At 37.5% G+C, this 22,696-nt stretch overlaps 1 protein-coding gene across 2 annotated transcripts in view; it reads left to right on the forward strand.

Annotated features, from left to right (window-relative positions):
- Nucleotides 1-7,025, forward strand: part of LOC124721337 (glycine dehydrogenase (decarboxylating), mitochondrial) — a 308,726-nt gene extending 301,701 nt beyond the window's left edge. For both annotated transcript variants that reach the window (XM_047246255.1, XM_047246254.1), the window contains exon 19: nt 6,183-7,025. In XM_047246255.1, coding sequence (XP_047102211.1) covers nt 6,183-6,293 — 111 coding nt within the window. In that variant the 3' untranslated portion in view covers nt 6,294-7,025. The remainder of the gene's footprint in view (nt 1-6,182) is intronic.
- The last annotated feature ends 15,671 nt before the right edge of the window (nt 7,026-22,696 follow it).

Below are 22,696 nucleotides of genomic sequence, written 5' to 3' on the forward strand. Positions count from 1 at the left end.
TTAGTGTCAGTGGTGTTGAGAAACAGCTGAAATCATTATAATTGAACAAAGCTCCAGGCGCTGATAGATCCCTGTCTGATTTATACTGAATTTGTGGCTGACACAGGTCAACTTGTCTACAAGAAGGGTTATAGAAGTTATCCACAAAACTACCATCCACTATCCTGGACATCAATAAGTTGTAGAATCCTCGAACATATTCTGAGCTCAAACATAATGAAGTATCTTGAACGGAATGACCTCCTCAATGCCACACAGATCGATTTTGAAAACATTGATCATGTGAAACCCAACTCGCACTTTTCTCACAAGACATACTGAAAGCTTTGGATCAAGGCAACCAGGTGGATGCAGTTTTCTTTATTTCCAAAAAGCATTTGACTCGGGACCACATGTATGCTTATTGTCAAAAATACTATCATATTGGGTATCAAGTGAAATTTGTAACTGGATTGAGAACTTTTTGATAAAGAGGACACAGCATATTATCTTGGATGGAGAGTCGTCACCAGATGTAGAAGTAACTTAAGGTGTGCCTCAGGGACCCTTGGTGTTCATGTTGTATATTGCTGATCTTTCAGACAGTATTCATAGTAAAATCAGGCTTTTTGCAGATGATGCAGTTATCTATAATAAAGTACCATCTGAAGGAAGCCGCATAATATTGATAAGATTTCAATGTGGTGCAGAGATTGGTAATTTGCTCTACATGTTCAGAAATGCAAAATTTTGCACTTCACAAAACGAAAAATGTAGTATTCTATTACTGTAATATCAATGAGTCACTGTTGTAATTGGCCAACTCATACAAATTCCTGGGTGCAACACTTTGTAGGGATATGAAATGGAATGGAATGATCTCATAGGTTCAGTCATGGGTAAAGCAGTGGTTAGACTTCAGTTTACTGGTAGAATACTGTGGAAGTGCAGTCAGTCTACAAAAGAGATTGCTTACAAATCACTCATGGGGCTGCCTATAGAATACTGCTCAAGTGTGTGGGACACGTACCAGATAGGACTAACAGGGGATATTGAATATATACAGAGAAGGGCAGCATGAATGGTCACAGATTTGTTTAATCCATGAGAGTATCACAGAGATACTAAAGGAACTGAACTGGTAGACTCTTGAAGACAGACATAAACTATCCTGAGAAAGCCTATTAAGCAAGTTTCAAGAACTGGCTTTAAATTATTAATGTAGGGATATACTGCAACCCTCTGTGTACCATTCACACACGAATCATGAGGATAAGATTAGAGTAATGACTGCATGCACAGAGGCAGTCAGACAATAATTTTTCCCATGCTCCATATGTGAATGGAACAGAAGAAACCCTAATAACTGGCACAATGGGACTTACCCTCTGCCTTGCACCTAATGGTGGTTTTCAGAGTATAGATGTAGATGTAGATATTTTGGCCAACATTTCTTTTAAGAATGTTTCAATACAGCCTGATTGAGAGCAATGGGGGCATCCATTAATCTCTATGTTTTCTACATTACATTAATATTTGCTCCATAGAACATGAATACAACATTTTTAATGGTGTGGGATGTGTCAGTTTAACACAAGTTTTCATTACACAACTTTCTTTTAAAGTATTATATCATTTCTGTCTGAAGTGTGGACCATCTATGAGTCATTATTCCTTTTGTCTGTGTATGTAGTGTAATAATTTCTGTGAATACATGAATTATGAACAAAGTAATTCTTATTTTAAAATTTTGTACATGGCTGGAGCAGCAACTGTAGGACAAATTCTTCATTTAAAAATAGCAAACAGTGAATCAGCTGCTAAATGGAAGGTTTATAACCCCTTTACCATGCCTTCCATGTTTATAATAAAATACCTTCTTCAGAAGGAGATACTGCAACTGGAATACATGTTGTGTGTGAGATACGTTAAAATATAGCCAAAAGCTGTGCTAGCCGTACATTGGTGAGAAAATACCAAATGAAAACAACCATGTTGTGCATGTTTTAATTATTATGGAGGTGAAATTTTAGATTTAACTGACACTTTTTGGCTATATTTTACGTACCTTTCCCACAATGTATAATCCTTCTGAATAAGGTGTTTCTATAAATGTTGAAACCATGTTAAAGGCATTTTAATATACCTTCCATTTTGCAACTGATTAGATTTTTATTATTTCTACAAGAAGGGAATTCTTATTGATATTTACCATCATAAACCACACTCTGCTGACAAAAAGAATATTGGAAAAAAATGTTCTAAGGACCTTAATATCTTAACTTTTCCATTACTACACACAGGGTGACAATTACTGAACTATATGAAGAAAATTGTAATTTACTTGCAAACTTTGGTGTGCACACACTTTTTTCAACATGTAAATGCCCCTACAGATATTAGGATTTAGTTTATGACATGTTAAATATGCCTGCCATTCTTGGCAGTGATGTGGGGCACATGAATAGTGAAATTCTGCATGACCCGCTGAAGTGTTGGAACGTTGATACTGTCGATGACCCCCCTGAATGGCTGTTTTCAGCTCAGCAATGGTTTTGGGGTTATTGCCATATACCTTGTCTTTAATATAGCCCCACAAAAAAGTCACGTGTGTTCAGAGACAGAGAATATAGCAGCCAATTGAGGCCCATGCCAGTGGCCTGTGCATACTCCAGAGTCAGAATGCGGTCCCAAAAGTACTCCTCCAAGACATCAAACGCTCTCCTGTTCGATGGGGTTAAGCTCCATCTTGCATGAAACACATCTTGTTGAAATCAGGGTCACTTTCAATAATGGGAATGAAATTACCTTCCAAAACCTTCACATACAATTTGGTAGTTACCATGTTGTCAAGGAATAACACAATGATTATTCCACGACTGGACATTGAACACAAAACAGTCACCCATTGAGAGTAATGAGGCTTATCAATTTTGAAATGTGGATTTTCAGTCCCCCCAGCTGTGCCAATTTTTGCTTATTGACGAACCCATTCAAATGAAAGTGGACTTCATCACTAAACAAAACCATGCATGCGCATACTAATTCCCATCATGCCCTGCAGCCAACCATGCAGTTTTAACATTATAACACAAGCCTTTCAGAAGTTATGTGAATTTTACTTCATATAGTTCAATAATTGTCACCCTGTATCTTCCAGCCCAGACAATGGAAAATCCAGGATGGAATAACAACAATATGAAAAAGATAGATTCCTACTCACCATGTAGATGAAGCATTGAGTTGCAGACACACACACACACACACACACCCAAAATGAATGTCATATATATTTATCCACTGGACTAAGTCCTTTATCAGACTTGGAAAACTCGCACAGATTCACTCAAGTGTAACTCACACACACATGGCCGTTGCCAAATCTGTGTACCCGGACTTGACTGCTACTGTCTCTGAGGAGAGCAGTTACCTTTGCTCAGGTGGGTAGTGGGAATAAAGAAGATGCTAGTGCTGCCTATGGGAGCATGCAGGAACATGGTGGGACAAGATAAGGCTGCTATATGCAGTATTAGGAGGCTTTGCTGGGAGGGGGAGGAGAACATTTTAATGTTGATATAGGCAGCATTAATATTTCCCTTAGCCTTGAATTGGACCTCTATCGATACATGCTTTGTGTGCCAGTCTCATTTTTTAGACATCTGCATTCCCTTTTATCTGCTTCATTTTTATATTTTCTTCTTTTGTCAGTTAATTTCAATGTGTCATGCACTGGCAAAGATTTTCTGTTGGATTGTGTCTTTTTGCCTATTTGAACCTCTGCCATATTCACTATTTTCTTCCGCAAAAAGACCCATTTGTTTTCTGTCATATTCCTTTCACTTGTTTCAGTCAATCATTGCTAATGAGCCCTTTGAAACTCTCGCCATCCTCTGGTTCTTTCAATTTGTCCAGGGCCCATCTTCTTAATATCTTACTTTTTTGAAATTTCTTGTTTTAATTTGTGGGTCATAACCACTAAATTATGGTCAGTCCACAAATTCATTTGTCAGTGTTTTACAGTTTAAAATGTGGTTTTGAAATCTCTGTGTTACTGTTATATAATTTCTCTGAAACCTTCTTGTGCCTCTGGGTCTAGTCCAAGGATATATCTTTCTCTAACAGCTTTTAATCTAAGTGTTAGCAAAGATTAAATTATGCTCTGTGTAAAATTCTACCAGGGGCCTTCCTATTTCATTCCTGTCCTCCAGCCCATATTATGCTTCTACACTGCCTTCTCTTCTTTTTCCCACAAATGAATTCCAGTCCCCCATCACAACTAAATTTTTGCCACCCCACAAAGGACTTACGCAAATGGAATGGAAATTCTTAGATGTGATACACATTTATAAATAAATGAATGCTTATAATTTCAAAAAAAATTGATGATTTATTCAAGAGTAAGAGCTTCACAAATTGAGCAAGTCAGTAATGCACTGGCCCTTCTGCGAGCAGTTATTCAGTTTGGCACTGATTAGTAGAGTTGTTGGATGGTCTGCTGAGGGATATAGTGACAAATTCTGTCCAACTGGCACATTAGATTGTCAAAATCATGAGATGGTTCAAGAGCCCAGCTCATAATGCTCCAAACATTCTCAATTGGGGAGAGAGCTGCCAAACTTGCTGGCTAAGGTAGTGTTTGGCAAGCATGAAAACAAACAGTAGAAAGTTTTGCCATGTGCACGCAAACATGCTGAAATGTAAGACTAAGATAGTGTACCACGAAGGGCAACAAAATGGCTCATGGAATCTCATTGATGTACTACTGTGCTGTATGGGTGCCACAGACGACAACCAAAGGGGTCCTGTTGTAAAAGCAATGGCAACCCAGACTATTACTCCTGGTTGTCAGACAGTGCGTTGGGTGAAAGTCAGGTTGGTATCTCAGTGCTGTCTGAGGCATCTCCAGACATATCTTTGCTGGTCATCAGGGTTCAGTTCGAAGCAGGACTCATTACTGAAGACAATTCTACTCCAGTCAATGAGATAACAGGCCAAGGACATTTCTGCAGATGCCCCAGACAGTGGTGGGATACCAACCTGACTGTTGCCTGCCATGGCCCAACAACCAGGTGTGATTGTCTGGGGTGCCATTTCTTTTCATAGCAGAACCCCTTTGGTTGTCATCTGCTGCACCCTTACAGCACAGCAATATGTCGACAATATCTAAGGCCCATTTTGTTGCCCTTCACGTCAAGCCATCCTGGACTTGCATTTCTGCAAGATAATGCCTGCCCGCACACGGCAAAAGTTTCTACTGCTTGTGTGAATGCTTGCCAGACCCTATCTTGACCAGCACAGTTGCTGGACATCTCCACAGTTGTAATGTTTGGAGTATTATGAGTAGGGTCCTCCAGCCAGCTTGGGATTATCTAATTTTTATGAAATTGTAATAAATTGTTTGTCTGTACACATACATGTACATGTACACGTACATCACATCTACTGATTTCTGTCCCAGTTGAATAATTCCTTCATGGTGAATCATGGTGGGACTTTTCAAACATTTTTATTTATTTTTATTTGTATTTTATTATTATTTTTGTCTTAGACCCAATTTGTGTAGTAATCTATTTGTCAAGATTGCCTAGTAACTAAAATATTAACATTTCCAGTTATGGCAGTTTGACATCTTCAGATGTGATTAATCCACTAACAGATTTATCATGATCTATAAAAATTCAAATCATCATGAAGAGGTATAAAATATGGTAATGAATTGTATGTCATGTCAGCACATAGTACCACAGTAAAGTGTATAATAGAAGTTGTAGAGTTTCTACCATCGGGTTAAGATAACAGTCAGAGTATGCATTTAAGATTTTGTCTTGCAGGCCTTACTGCATAGTATATGCTATTGCACACAATAAAGATTTAACACATATTTTACAGACCTAAGAATATCTGGTTGGTTACAAGTTGTGAACTAATGTTGGGGATACAAAAACCCCTGTGTGCACAGGGGCATAATAGACGCACACACGTGTGTGTGTGTGTGTGTGTGTGTGTGTGTGTGTGTGTGTGTGTGTGTGTGTAGCAAGTTTTCCTCCTTTTGTGTGTGCCTATTGGCGATTCAATGCTTCTGCTTTCAGTAATTGGCCTCCCTTAATCATAAAGTATTTACAGTCTACAAGAACTTTCCTACAACATTTATATTGAATGTAGCTATTTCATAGATTTAAAAAATGCATTTTTCTTTATTTCAGCCATTTGTACGAGCAGACAACAAGATTTGGCCAAGTGTAGGTAGAATAGATGACATATATGGAGATAAGCATTTAGTCTGTACTTGCCCACCAGTATTATCTGATTATTAGATTAAGTTATCAATCATTGTTCATTTCTATTTTGTGAAACACATTCAAGGCAGATTAATGTACTTCCCCTGGAATTTATAACAAAAGGAAACAAGGGTAACAAATAGATCTTCGATATTGCTCATGTTAAAGAAACTATAGACACATTTAAAGATTTAAAATAGTTCCTGTGTTGTCAAACATGCCTTTATCATAGGAAGTATTATTTTTCTTACTAAAAGAAATTCATAATGTTTTCTGTTCAGAAAACTGTAAGCATAGCAGTATTTTAAAGTGTTAATACAGCCTGCATCATCTAAAATTGACAATTGCACTGAATCATTTTATTTCATTGTAATTTATGACAAATATAATAAACTGACATGATGTATAAGCCTTCAATTTCAGTAGTGTTTTGATTTACTGGCCGCAAATGAGCTCAATGCAATTGTTGCACATTGGAGGATACATGTCATGTGAGACTTGCATATCTACTCCTCCTCCCTCCCTCTCCCAACTCCTTTAAAAAAGAGAAAAGTAACTGCTGTCCCCCAGGACTGTTTCATTCTATCCACTCACCGACTGCTCAGCTGACTGCATAATGGTGTGAAACTTTAGTGTGATACACACCTGTTACTGTGTTAGAAAATCGAATGCTTCTTACTATCCAAGTTGTGCTTTAATCACATACTTAACACACACACGACATTTTTCATTTGACAGTCCATAAACAAATTAGTTATGAACAATTTTATGACACTAGTTTTTTTCATCTGTAATTTTTGGTTAATTTAGCAAGTAAGAGGGCATAAATAAAAGTGAAGATATGTAACTTCTGATTATGTCTTCTCTTAAACATCAATTCTAGTACAAATATATCACATGGAAACTAAAATTAAATTATATCTACATGTAAACACTTTCTCCTAGTTAAAACATTCCAGAACTAAAATAAGTCCTTGCACTTTCTATATACTTGTAATGCAGCACACCTGCTGTTAGCAAAGGACAAATAAGAGTCTTGTTAAGATAAAAGATGCCATCTACAAGAAATGCTCTTTGCTCAGAGCAAGGAAACATCTCTATTGTAACCAGACCAGTGAGAGAAGAATCTGAAGAACAAGAAGGGCTAGTGTAGCTGGTACAACAAACTATGGGCTACCACATATGAAGATTTCCCAACCTTTGGAAGCATCCTGAAGTAAGTGCCATAGGACAAGAAGAGCAACTATTGTGAGTGATGATTTTTGTGGTATTAAACCAAAAAGAAGAAAGTACAGATTTTCATCAGTGTTTAAGTAGAGGCAATAAAAGAATAATAACCTGTTAAACAGTTCCCTGTTAAAATTGTTAAGTTTATTGGGAGATATTAAGTTAGGAAAGTACAACAACAAAGTAAGTAATGCCAGTAACAAAAAAACTGTGTGTGTTTCATCAAAATATTAGGCGTGTCAGAAGCAGATTGGAGCTTTTGAATCATGACATAAATGACTCAGAATCTATAAGAAATGAACTTAATACTGACTTTTAAATTATTTTCTTGAAAATAAAAAATAAAAAAAAACACCTGTCTACACTATGACTGAATTTTTTCATTTCCGTTTACTTCTAAAAATACTCAGCAGCCAATATTGCACAAATATTTCCTTATTTAAAACAACTGGTTTTGACAGACTTTGCTATCATATTCAGGTCTGTAACAAAGTGCATATACATGGAATATGTCTCATAACATGAGTTAAGATGTAAGAAATGGGAGTCGAACTGTATATTTACATACCTTAAAAAATCATTTTGTCATGATACATGTTCATTTTACATTGGACCTCATGCCAAGTCGCCATGTGGATGGCAAATCTTTCATAATGTGCTGATTTTTATTCACATGTCAGCTTGAGGTGAGGTCCAACACCAAATGAACATGTCTTCCAACAAAAAAAATTTTAAGGTATGTAAATGTACAGTTCCACTTACATTTTTTGTAATGCCAAACTAAAACTTTCATCTCAAATATTACATCTCAACCCATGTTATGAGACATATTCCACATTTATGCACTTTGTTACAGACAGGGGGCACAGTACTCCTTGGTCCACAGGTATGAGCACCCTTGGCTCATACTGATGGTTACATACTGGCAGTAAGCTGTTGTAGAACTATTAAGGAGAAAGATGGGACTAAAATTTGTGCCAAAACAGACGCAGTATCTAACTCCATAGACATAAGTATTAATGGTATAGCTTGCCTCTTTAAAGTCTGTGGTATTGAAGTTACCACAAATGATATGACAGTTATAGTGTTGATAGTTTCCTGCAGGGAAAATATGTATTTTTGTATACCAGATGGAACAATTTTTGAAAAAAAATATAAACAAAGGATATAATTGTCATGGATGATTTTCATATTAAGTTCTGAACTACAACTAACAGTAGCAGAGAACTACAGCACCTGATGGAATAATTTAACCTAACTGCAATAGTTAACTTTCCCACTAGAGTGACAAGTAGCTGTAATAGCCTAACTAACAATATATTCATTGACAGTGGCAGGAGAAGCTGTATCACTGTGAGTAAAATCCTCAACACATTGTCAGATCATTGTGCACAACTGCTTACAGTAAATTACATAAACCTTGCTGATAAAGTTAAACATTCCTTTAAATCTTTCAGGTCAGTCAATAGTGATATCTCAGTGACCTTCAGCCTTTTAAATTTCATAGCAGATTAAAACTGTGTGCCACACCAAGACTCAAAATTTGGACCTTTTGATTTTGTAGGCAAGTGCTCTACGAAGTGAGCTGCCCTAGCATGACTCACAACACGTCCTCACAGCTATACTTCCACTAATCTCTCATCTCCTATCTTCCAAATTTCACAGAAGTTCTCCCACAAAACTTATGGGACCAGCATTCCTGGAAGAAAGGATAATGCAGAGACATGGCTTAGGTACAGCCTGGGGGATGTAATGGGAATGAAATTTTCAGTTTTCAGTAGTGTGAGTACTGATATGAAAGTTCTTGTCAGATTAAAACTATATGCTAGACTGAGCCTCGAATTCAGGACCTCTGCTTTTCATGGGCAAGTGCTCTATCAACTGAGCTACTCAAACACAAATCATGACCCATTCTCACAGCTTTATTTCTGCCAGTACCTCATTTCCTACCTTCCAAACTTCACAGAAGATGTCTTGTAGATCTTGCAGGACAAGCACTCCTGGAACAATGGATATTGTGTACACAAGGCTTAGCCACAGCCTGGAAATGTTTCCAGAATGAAATATTCTCTCTGCAATGGAATGTGCACTGTTATGAAACTCCCTGGTAGATTAAAACTGTGTGCCAGACTGAGACTTGAACTTGGAAGGTTTGCCTTTCGCAGCTAAGCGCTCTACCAATTGAGCTGCCCAAGCATGACTCACAACCTATTCTCACAGCTTTACTTCTGCCAGTAGCTTGTCTCCTACCTTCCAAACTTCACAGAAATTATTCTGTAAATCTTGTGGGACTAGCACCCCTGGAACAAAGGATATTGCAGAGACATGGTTTAGCCCCTATCTCAGGGAAGTTTCCAGAATGAAATTTTCACTCTGCAGTATGAATCTTCATGGCAGATTAAAAGTGTGCGCTAGACCATGACTTGAACTCAGGACCTGATGTACCTGTTTTTGCTCCTGTACTCCTTATTTTATTTCAGAAGTTTTATGTGTTTGACAAGCCAGTGTAAAGCTGTGTTATTATAATTGGAGCATGTTCTCTGTATGTCAAGGAGACTAATGTGTAATTATATCTCTGGGAGATCTGAGAATCCAGGGATGACAGCTTTTAACTGCCAAAAACTCTTCTCTCTCAATCTGAACAGACCTCAAAAGGCCCAACAGTACCGACTGACCACCGTGTCATCCTCAGTCAATAGGCATCACTGGATGTGGATATGCAGATATGGAGGGGCATGTGGTCAGTGCATCACTCTCCTGGTCATTTTCATGAGCAGAGCCTCTACTTCTCAGTCAAAGCCTCACAAAGGCTGAGTGCATCCCGCTCACTGACAGCACTCTGCAGGCCCAGACACTCACCCATCCACATGCTAGCCAAGCCCAACCGTGCTTAACTTCAGTGATTTGATAAGAACCTATGTTACCAGTGTGGCAAGGCTGTCAAAACTGGTCATGAAATAAACTACTTCACATCGGGAAATGTTGGCTACTAATATTATAAATTCCACAGGGATACTTAGGCACTGTGCAGTTGTGTCACATATTTATGAAATCCCTAAGTCAAGGTATTGTCCTACTGAGATTAAATATGCATGTGTGAAAACACTTTTCAAGAAGGGTGAAAAAGTACTATAACAAACTGATGCCCTACATCCCTGCTAACAAGTTTCTCTAAGGCTCTACAAAAACTTATGTTCAGGGGAACTGTTGCTCACCTGAACAGCCACAACATTCTCAGTCAATGTCAGTTTGGTTTCCAGCATGGTCTATCAACTGATGGTTCTATCTTCTGCTTCACAGGACAAATTCTGCAATCTCTTAACAGTAAACCGGCATCAGCTGGAATCCTATGTGACCTACCCTTGGCTTTTGACTATGTCATTGATGAAATTCTGCTAAATAAAACAAAATTCTGTGGGTTACTTGGAATAATGGGACATGAATGAGCAAGTGCACCCATTTTGTAGATGATACTTTTCTCCTAGTGTAGAACAGCAGGAAAAAAACGTGGAAACATCTGTTAATAGTGTACTTAATGATATCCTCAAGTGGTTTGTCAGTAACGGACACTCTGAATATCAAAGACACTCATTATGTACAATTTTGTGTGGTGACAGAAAGAACAGGAGGACACACATATAAAATGTAATGGACAAGAAAAACAGCAACTGAACTCTGCTAAGTTTTTGGATGTGTGCATTGACAGAAAATTAAATTGGTTCAACTACATCATAGACTCCATTCATTCCCCCCCCCCCCCCCCCCAAAAAAAAAAAAAAAAAAAAACTACATTCTGCAGCTTTTGCCTTACACACAATTACATTCTCTACACATCAGAATGCCATCAAGTCTGCTTGCTTTTCATATTTCCATGCATTGTTCTTTGGGATAATCAGCCCATGGTAAAAAATAAAAATAAAAAATTGTCACTCAGAAGAGAGTTATACACATTATGAATGGTGTTCATCCAAGGTGCTCTTGGAAGAGTCTTTTCCAGGAACTACAGGTTTTTTCAACAACATCTCAGTGTATCTTCTCACTTTTGTTTCATTAATAAAAACCAATCTCTTTTCAAAACGTATAGTGCATATCACGATGACAATATGAGATCAAAACAGTAGAATTTGTCTGGTTACTATGTAAGTCCTCTTATCAGAAAGGAGTACATTGCTCAGACACAATCTAAAGTCTTTCTCTTGAAATGCTGAAATTCAAGAGCGAATTTAAAGACTGTTTCAGAATTAATTCTACTCTGTTTGTGAACTTTTTAGCATACATGAGAGTGAATGTGTGTAATTATTGTATGACTGAGATGGCCCATTTAGTACATAATGTAAATTATTTTTTCTTGTGAAAGATATACTGATTTTCAAATATTAAGATATTACTAATATCAATGTCTCATAAGGCAAAGAAAAATAAAGTTCTGTATTCTGCCCCTAATGGTGACTGGTCCACCAATCCTTTGCCAAAGGTGTAATAGACTAAAAATGACTCACGTCATCCCCAGTAGAGGTATGGTTCATTTTATGATAGTACATAGCACATAGCCCCAGTACTTACATAGAATAAGGAAGAGACCATGAGCACATAGTTTCACATAGGCTCCAAAGAGGAAGCTAGGAGCCACAAATCTCCTTAGAATAAAATGAAGTTGCCAGTTGAAACTAATAATAGTTAAGTTGGTTAAGTCACTGAATGGTGTTACATACAACTTATTTAGGAATGAACTAAACAAGGTCAGAGTTGATACTAGAGATACAAACAAAGTTTTAAGAGATGTGAACAGAGGTGTGAGGATGAGTGAGAGGGAATATGTTATTGATGGGTAAGGTGTAAATAAATGTCAGTTGTGTTAATGGTGAAGGAATGAGTGTTGTGACATGATATGCAAGTGGTACTAACCACAAGCAAATGCCTGTATAGAGTCAAAAATAAACACAGAAACACAGACCAGTTAGGTATTTTGTCTGTTGTATAATAAGACATGTAATTTAGTTTTAATATATGATTAATATATGAGGGGCATTCTATAAATAATGAAACACATTTTCTTAATGACCAGTTTCAGTTGAAAAGATGCAGATTTTTTGTGGGACAAGTGTGGTAGTCTCGCTTCAGCCTATATAGTTCTGTGAAATTCTGATGAATGTTAGTGCTATTCATAGCCTTCAAAATGGAATGGAAAGATGTTTCAGTTTTATGTTTTTGCAAGTACTGGTTACAAAATGAGTATTTTCTATACTTCAAAATATTGCATTTTAATCTTGCAAACTGCTTTTGTAGAATGGAATCAGAACATGGGGAAACTTTGAAATCTCAGCTGTTGAGTTAATGTCTGAAAACTCTATTATTTTATGTGTGTATAGATCTCCTATTAGCAACAAAAGTGGTTTTTTTCCAAAAAACTGGACCTTGCTTTAGGCAAACTCAAGACAACTGGGAAAACAGTGGTACTGTGTGGAGATTTTAATATTGACTTTCTGAACCATAGCCTTCACAGGGAAAAGGTGTTAAATATTATAAAAGCATACAATCTTTGTCTGACTGTTAGCTCTCCAACACACGTAACAAAAACTGTCACTCTCCTTGATCGGGTATGTGTAAACGTGGACAAGTGTACATCAGAAAACTTCAATACCAGCTATAGTTACCACCTTTCACAATTATTAAAGATACCTGTAAATCACATTTTGATCAGTGTACAAAATATTATCCATAAAAGGATTTATAGTAAGAAAAATACTGAATACTTCCAGTACCTAATCAGCAAACAATCCTGGAGAGAAGTATATGATACCGCTATTACAAACGAAAAGTTGGAAAACTTTTTGAACATTTTCAAGCATAACATTGACATAGCTTTTCCACAAAGGAAAGTGATTTCCAGAAGCACAGATAGATTCAAAAACTGGATTACATCAGACATTAGAGTATCTTGTAAAAGGAAGAGTGAACTTTTTCTCCTGTCAAAAACTGACAGTAATCCCGAATTTCTTAGTTATTTCAAACAATACAAGCTAGTTTCGAAAAATGTCATAAAAGAGGCAAAAATTAAGGAAAATGACATTTATTTTATGAAGTCATACAATAAAACTAAGTCCATGTGGAAAGCTTTGCAGGATCTTTCAGGGAAGAAGACAACTCACAAAAATATTGTGATATCACATGATGGCAAGAATGTCACTGACCCTAAGGGCAGTTGCAAACAGCTTCAATTCTTCTTATGCAACTGTTGCTGGAAAATTAGTGAAGGAAAAATTTGGTGATCCACCTAATACGTCATGGAAATAACTGCTCCTAAATACCATTAATCACAGAAGAGTAATTATTCAACTGGTATTGATGATATTCCAGACTATATTATAAAAATAACAGCAAGACAAATACTCTCTCCTTTACTTGATATATTCAATTCTTCCTTATCATGTAGTGTCTTCCCACAGCAGCTGAAAATGGCAAAAGTAATATCCCTATATAAAAAAAATGTGATCATAAATGTATATAGGCCTCTGTCTCTACTGTCAGGGTTTTCGAAAATTATTGAAAAAGTGTTCCTTTCACAACTAACTACATTCTTAGACAAGAATAATATTATTTCAGGATGTCAACATGACTTCAGACGACAGCAATCAACTGAAACAGCCACTTTCCACCTGATAAACCATGTCTTAAATGCAGTAGACAATATCTCAATTTATTCTTGGACCTAACAAAAGCTTTTGATGTGATTGATCATTCTGTGCTCCTGAGGAAGCTTGAACAGTATAGTGTAAGAGGTGTGCCAAATCAGTGGACTAAATAGGAGGCATGCACTACACGCAGTAAGTGGCTACAATGGTAGTGGAGTACGTGTGGAGTGCACATGTGGGTTTTTTAGGTTAGAGAATTCCCTCCCTAGGCCCGACAAGACGCCTCCTGAGACGCGGAAAGGTAGGAACAGGCAAAATGCAACAGGGAATAACAATATTAATGTGCTAATAGTTAACTGCAGGAGTGTCTATAGAAAGGTCCCAGAACTGCTCTCATTAGTAAACGGTCACAATGCCCACATAGTACTAGGGACAGAAAGTTGGCTGAAACCAGATGTAAACAGTAATGAAATTCTAAACTCAGGTTGGAATGCATACCGCAGAGACAGGCTGGACAGTGAAGCAGGAGGTGTGTTTATAGCAATAAGAAGTGCAATAGTATCGAAGGAAATTGCCGCAGATCCGAAATGTGAAATAATTTGGGTGAAGGTCACAGTTAAAGCAGGCTCAGACATGGTAATTGGATGTCTCTATAGGCCCGCTGGCTCAGCAGCTGTTGTGGCTGAGCACCTGAAGGATAATTTGGAAAATATTTTGAGTAGATTTCCCCACCATGTTATAGTTCTGGGTGGAGATTTTAATTTGCCGGATATAGACTGGGAGACTCAAACGTTGATAACGGGTGGCAGGGACAAAGAATCCAGTGAAATTTTTTGTAATTGCTTTATCTGAAAACTACCTTGAGCAGTTAAACAGAGAACCAACTCGTGGCGATAACGTACTAGACCTTCTGGTGACAAACAGACCCGAACTATTTGAAACAGTTAATGCAGAACAGGGAATCAGCGATCATAAAGCGGTTACTGCATCGATGATTTCAGCCGTAAATAGAAATATTAAAAAAGGTAGGAAGATTTTTCTGTTTAGCAAAAGTGACAAAACGCAGATTTCAAAGTACTTGACGGCTCAACACAAAAGTTTTATCTCAAGTACAGATAGTGTTGAGGATCAGTGGACAAAGCTCCAAACCATCGTACAATATGCATTAGATGCGTATGTGCCAAGCAAGATCGTAAGAGATGGAAAAGAGCCACCGTGGTACAACAAACGAGTTAGAAAACTGCTGCAGAAGCAAAGAGAACTACACAGAAAACATAAACATAGCCAAAGCCTTGCAGACAAACAAAAATTATGCGAAGCGAAATGTAGTGTGAGGAGGGCTATGCGAGAGGCGTTCAATGAATTCGAAAGTAAGGTTCTATGTACTGACTTGGCAGAAAATCCTAAGAAATTTTGGTCTTATGTCAAAGCAGTAGGTGGATCAGAACAAAATGTCCAGACACTCTGTGACCAAAATGATACTGAAACAGAGGATGACAGACTAAAGACCGAAATATTAAATGTCTTTTTCCAAAGCTGGTTTCACAGAGGAAGACTGCACTGTAGTTCCTTCTCTAGATTGTCGCACAGATGAAAAAATGGTAGATATCGAAATAGATGACAGAGGGATAGAGAAACAATTGAAATCGCTCAAAAGAGGAAAGGCCGCTGGACCTGATGGGATACCAGTTCGATTTTACACAGAGTATGCGAAGGAACTTGCCCCCCTTCTTGCAGCGGTGTACCGTAGGTCTCTAGAAGAGCGTAGCGTTCCAAAGGATTGGAAAAGGGCACAGGTCATCCCTGTTTTCAAGAAGGGATGTCGAACAGATGTGCAGAACTATAGACCTATATCTCTAACGTCGATCAGTTGTAGAATTTTGGAACACGTATTATGTTAGAGTATAATGACTTTTCTGGAGACTAGAAATCTACTCTGTAGGAATCAGCATGGGTTTTGAAAAAGACGATCGTGTGAAACCCAGCTCGCGCTATTCATCCACGAGACTCAGAGGGCCATAGACACAGGTTCTCAGGTAGATGCCGTGTTTCTTGACTTCCGCAAGGCATTTGATACACTTCCCCACAGTTGTTTAATGAACAAAGTAAGAGCATACGGACTATCAGACCAATTTTGTGATTGGATTGAAGAGTTCCTAGATAACAGAACACAGCATGTCATTCTCAATGGAGAGAAGTCTTCCGAAGCAAGAGTGATTTTAGGTGTGCCGCAGGGGAGTGTCGTAGGACTGTTGCTATTCACAATATAAATAAATGACATTGTGGATGACATCAGAAGTTCACTGATGCTTTTTGCAGATGATGTTGTGGTATATCGAGAGGTTGTAACAATGGAAAATTGTACTGAAATGCAGGAGGATCTGCAGCAAATTGACGCATGGTGCAGGAAATTGCAATTTAATCTCAATGTAGACAAGTGTAATGTGCTGCGAATACATAGAAAGAAAGATCCCTTATCATTTAGCTACAATATAGCAGGTCAGCAACTGGAAGCAGTTAATTCCATAAATTATCTGGGAGTACACATTAGGAGTGATTTAAAATGGAATGATCATATAAAGTTGATTGTCGGTAAAGCAGATGCCAGACTGAGATTCATTGGAAGAATCCTAAGGATATGCAATCCAAAAACAAAGGAAGTAGGTTACAGTATGCTTGTTCGCCCACTGCTTGAATACTGCTCAGCAGTATCCGTACCAGATAGGGTTGATAGAAGAAATAGAGAAGATCCAACAGAGAGCAACGTGCTTCATTACAGGATCATTTAGTAATTGCGAAAGCGTTACGGAGATGATAGATAAACTCCAGTGGAAGACTCTGCAGGAGAAATGCTCAGTAGCTCAGTACAGGCTTTTTTTTTTTTTAAGTTTCGAGAACATACCTTCACCGAGGAGTCAAGCAGTATATTGCTCCCTCCTACGTAGTATATCTTGCGGAGAGACCATGAGGATAAAGTCAGAGAGATTGGAGCCCACACAGAGGCATACCGACAGTCCTTCTTTCCACGAACAATACGAGACTGGATCAGAAGGGAGAACCGATAGTGGTACTCAAGGTACCCTCCGCCACGCACCATCAGGTGGCTTGCGGAGTATGGATGTAGATGTAAATCATATTTGGAATATTGTTCTCAGGTAACTGAAATTAAATACATGGAAGGAAATGAACTCCAGGTATGCCTTTCATAACTGTGTTGACTAAGTCATGGTGTTGCACAGGGCTCTATTTTATGTCCCCTTCTTTTTTTTAGTATACATTAATGATTTCCCATCACAAGTTAGGGATTCTGAACCTGATCTGTTTGCAGACGACACCAGTCTATTGACTGAAGGAAATAAAGAAGGAAATCTCACTGCATCTGCAAAAGATATTACAAAAGAAGTGTCTGAATAGTTTACCAGAAAAGGGCTAATAGTTAATCCCCAAAACAACAGTACACATGAATTTCCAAACAGATCGAAATAAAAATGCAGGACAACCCGTAATATAACCAAATCATTAGGCTGTCAATGAAACTAAGTTTCTTGGGATTCATATCCAGGAAACCCTTAAATGGAGCACTTGATACTAGTGCAGAAACGGTTAGGACTGCATACTCTGCTCATGTAAATTCAATACTGAAGTACAGCATTATTTTCTGGGGAAATGTACACCAGACCATAACAGTTTTCAGGAAACAAAACGCAATTGTGAGAATAATGAACCAAGTGAGCAGCAGAAAACCATGCAAACCTTCCTTTAAAGATCTAAAGATCTTACCCCTTCCCTGCATTTATATACTGGAAGTAGTTATGCATGCCAAAAAAAGTATACTGAGAAAAGAAAACCTTTTTCCTCAAAACAAAAGTATCCATGATTGCAGTACCAGGTTTATCATTGTAACACCACACTATATCAAAAAGGTGTATATCATGCAGGAATAAAACAATACTACAGATTAACAAGACATATAAAATCTCTTCCTGAATTACAGAGCTTTAAAAAGTCTGTAACAGTCCACCTTCTGAGAAACTGCTACTATTTCAATCTCACAGTATCTCATGCAAGAAAATATGTAATTTGTAACTTTAACTGTAGAAATAAGTTTAAAATATACAGTAGTTTAAAAAAAAAGTAATTATTAACTGTGTAGATCCATTTTGTTATAAAAATTTAAATAATGTATGTTTCATATTTGAAAAACCAACAGATAAAAAGTTTCTGTCCAATATCCTGCATACGATATATGTACTGAAAGAGAGATTTATATGGACTAATAAATAAATAAAATGGTGTTTGCAATGGAGGTGCACTCCACGCAGGGAGCTGTCATTGAGTTTCCTTTAGCAGAAAACCAGAGCATCACTGATATTCATGGGCACTTAAAAACGTCTACCGAGACCTGGCAGTGAACAAAAGCATGATGAGTCATTGGGCGAGGCATCTGTCATCATTGCAACAAGGTCGCGCAAACCTGTCTGATCTCCCACATGTCAGCCAGCTGCACACACCTGTGACTCCTACAATGTTTGAATGTGCAGACTCTTTCATTCAAGGTGATTGACATATCACAATCAATTAACAAAATATTCCAGGCTATTATACCATAGTCGAAGAGATTTCACTTTAAAACCTGACATTTCGTCCCCATCTGCAGAGGACATTTTCAAGGGGGATTGTAGCTTTGTTGAATGTCTGATTAACACTCTGGCTTGCTACTGACTACAGCAAAATTCCACTTTCATGAGCTCCTATGCAGTGACATGACATCACATTTGTATACTTGAGTGCAATTGGCCATTGTCGACTGCCATCCTCCGCTGTTACTAACATCGATGGCAACCAGGGTGTGAAACAGGCATTCAACAAAGCTATGATCCCCCTTGAAAATGCCCTCCACAGATGGGGACAAAACATTGAGTTTTAAAGTGAAATTCCTTCGAACATGACATAATAGCCCAGAATATTTTATTAATTGTGACAATACTGGCCATAAAAGTTTACGTTTTACAATTAGGGTCACAATCAAACACCTCCCTGCTCAATTGGATATATCTGTTGGTAGTGCTCACAAAACTTCATTAGACTGTGTTTCCTCCTCTACCCCCAGCCCAGATCTTGTGCCTTCCGAATTACATTTAGCTCAATGAAGGATGCGCTCCTCAGGAATCAGTATGTGGATTATGAGGAGGTTATTGATGCAGTAAGATGTTGACATTGATATTGACTAGTAAAGTGGTATCATATGGGCATACAAGCCCTCCCAGTAAAGTGGCATAAGACCATCACATTAAACAGAGATTATGTTGAAAAGCAGTGTTTTGTAGCCAAAAGAGTGAGTAATATGGTGTATTTTAATCCTGAATGAAACCAGCCTGCTTTCAGAAAAGAAGTGTGTTACATTACTCATTGAACACCCCTCATAGACTGCTGGACATTAAAACTGTACCATGAAGGCAGCATGGCATGTAATAAATACCAAATTCACAGGAAGTGTACCACATGCTTCGATATACAAATGATTAGTATTTCAGCTCAATTGTACAAAGTAGGCCGGGGTAATGCCATCTACATTGTGTACATAAGAAAGATTATGAAGCAGGTTTTTCATTCAGAAATTGAATTTGAATACTGGTTGTTTGTGGAGAATATTGCGTTATGACTTTTGTAAGAAGGACAAATGCCTACCAGCATGTGTCAGAATTTGACTGCAACAGAACCGTGGCTTCCCATTAATTGAACATACAGTTATGGAAACAGCACCCTCCGAACATGGATAAACTAAAAAGTCAAAAGATGCAGCAGTGAATGGCATCAAAAGAAAACTGTATAATTGAAAACATTAGAAGCTCCTAAATGCACTCATTACCTTTTTAGTTTTATTAGTTATTTTCATTTCAAATTCTTCCTAATTAACCAGGATTTTTTAGAAAAATCTTATCATTGAGTTATATTCTACGAACTAATAATATTTAGTATTGCATTACAAGCACTTACAATTAAAAATGATTATTATTATGTAGACAATATTTAGTGCACTGTACATCCTGCTTTTAATAAATAGAAGGTAGCTTTCAGAAAGCAATAAATAAATAAATAGTGTACATATCTCTTGGTGTTAGTAAAAATGTATGATACAATGTACCTGTAAAATAGTCTTGGACAACTCCATTAATGTGGCTTCCATGATGGAGTTTTCCTATTCAAACTGTCCTTGACACTCTAATGTTTCTTAAGATAGATAACTTTATATGTTCTACCTGACCATTTTGAAGAGGCCACATTAGAGTGGTTTTGATTGCTGTAGCTGATATACACAGATCACCCACAGTGCAGATCTCTACTCAGTGCTCACTATTCATCAAAGTTTTGATCATTTTCTGCTACCCTTCAGAGCCTGCACCCACAACTTTGCAATTTTAGTCATTGTATGAGGGCTGTTCAAGAAGTTTTTGGCACATCTGATTTTTTTCATGACTACAGAAACAGTCAGTCACTGGCTATCCATTGACAACTGAACATGTGGTGTATAGGTACATAAGGAAAAGCCCCAACAAGCTATGACAAAAATTTAAAACCAATGATAATAATTATTAGCACGGCCGCTGTAAGTGTCGATTTCATTATTTTTTTTTTTTTTTTTTTTTTTTTTTTTTTTTTTTTTGAGAGACTGTCTTTAGTTCTCGAGTGGAGAAGACGTACTTTTTGTAAGATGTGTGTGGTAGCCATTTGTGTTGTCTGAACAATAATTACTATTGAAACAAAACCAAGAAGCTATTCAGTTATCTTCCACACAATATGTAAACATCATGTCACGAGTGCTGCCTGTATATAAGGAAGAAGTCCGATAAATGAAAATTACATTACCTACACGGTCAAGAATGATAAGTTTTGTGGTGTCGGAAGAAGCAGCACCTAACAAGAGTGTGTAGGCCTCAACTACATGTAAGTAAGTTCACGTTAAAACTGACTCAAAAGATAGAAAGTATAAAAATCCAAAATTTGGGCATTAATTGAAAATAATTGATTTCTATTAATCTCTTTATCTATGTACCCTTTATTTTATATATATATATATATATATATATGACAGTGGTAGCCATCAGATGATGTGTTCTGAGCAAAATGACAGAAAAAGTGGAACAACGTTATTGCATCAAATTTTGTTTTAAGCTTGGTGATTCTCAAGTTGAAACTATCTGCAAGATTCAACAGCTGTTTGGGACTGAAGCAATGGATACCATACAGATAAAGGAGTGGTACTCATCATTGAAGAGTGAATCATGGTCAGATAGGCCTTCAACATCTGCAAATGAGATTGTTATTGGTCACATAAGGACCCTAGTGATGCAAGATAGATTAATCATAATGAAAGAACTTGTAGATGAGGTTAAAATTAGTATTGGATCAATTCATTCATTTTAATGGAATGTTTGGACCTCAGGAGAATCTAAGTAAAATTTGTGCTAAAGTTGTTAACAACTGAGCAGAAGCAACTTTGTTCAGAGATCACATAGGACATACTGGACACTGTGTGCAGTAGTCCCAACTTTCTTAACACAGTGATAACTGGTGATGTGTCCTGGGTTTATGGTTATGATCAAGAAACAAAGTTCCAGTCATCACAATGGAAGCTTTCATCATCCCCAATATCCAAAAAAGTGAGGTATGTCTGCAGCAATGTGTAACTAATTCTGACAATCTTTTTTGACTTCAATTGTGTGGTCCACCACAAGTATGTCCCAGAAGGCACTAATGTGAATAAGGAATACCACCAAGAGGTTCTACGTTGCTTTCATGAACCAGTGAGCTGCAAATGGGCAGACTTTGGGCAACGGGAAGTAGACACCTGCACAATGATAATGTACTTATTCGTCATTCTCAAGTAATTGAGAGTTTTTGTGGTTTTTCAGCCTCTCTATTCCCCTGACCTAGCATCAAGTGACTTCTGGATTTTCCCTAAACTGTAAGAGACTCTGAAAGGGATCACATTTCAGAACAGGGAAGACGTTATGCAGAATTCAACAGAGAAGCTGCACACCATACCAAGTGATGCTTGAAGCAATGGCAGCAGTGTTGGGGAGGTGTCTAGAACCTGAAGGGGACTACTTTGGAGGTGGCTAGTGTCAAACACTTGTATCTGAATAAAGATTTATTTTATAAATAAAAGTTGGATAATTTTTGAACAGCCCTCATGTTACTTGATTTTAACCTTTCTTTTCATGTTTTTAATCCATCCAAACTCCACTGATCTAAATTAAAAACAGCTTTACAGGGTTTGCTTTTCATGATAAAAAGTGATGAACTTATTTTTATTTATTTATGTCCTCAAACTCCACTGATCTAAATTAAAAACAGCTTTACAGGGTTTGCTTTTCATGATAAAAAGTGATGAAGTTATTTTTATTTATTTATGTCCTTGGACTATTCTGTACAATGGAGTAAAGTAGATCACTCACTCAAAATTATAAGCACTGAGGGGTCGACAGGTGCACACAAACAAAGACAAAAAAATTACACACACACACACACACACACACACACACACACACACACACACACACACACACCTGTGCCCCT

Source organism: Schistocerca piceifrons, chromosome X (genome assembly GCF_021461385.2).
Source record: "Schistocerca piceifrons isolate TAMUIC-IGC-003096 chromosome X, iqSchPice1.1, whole genome shotgun sequence".
Taxonomy (NCBI): Eukaryota; Metazoa; Arthropoda; class Insecta; order Orthoptera; family Acrididae; genus Schistocerca; species Schistocerca piceifrons.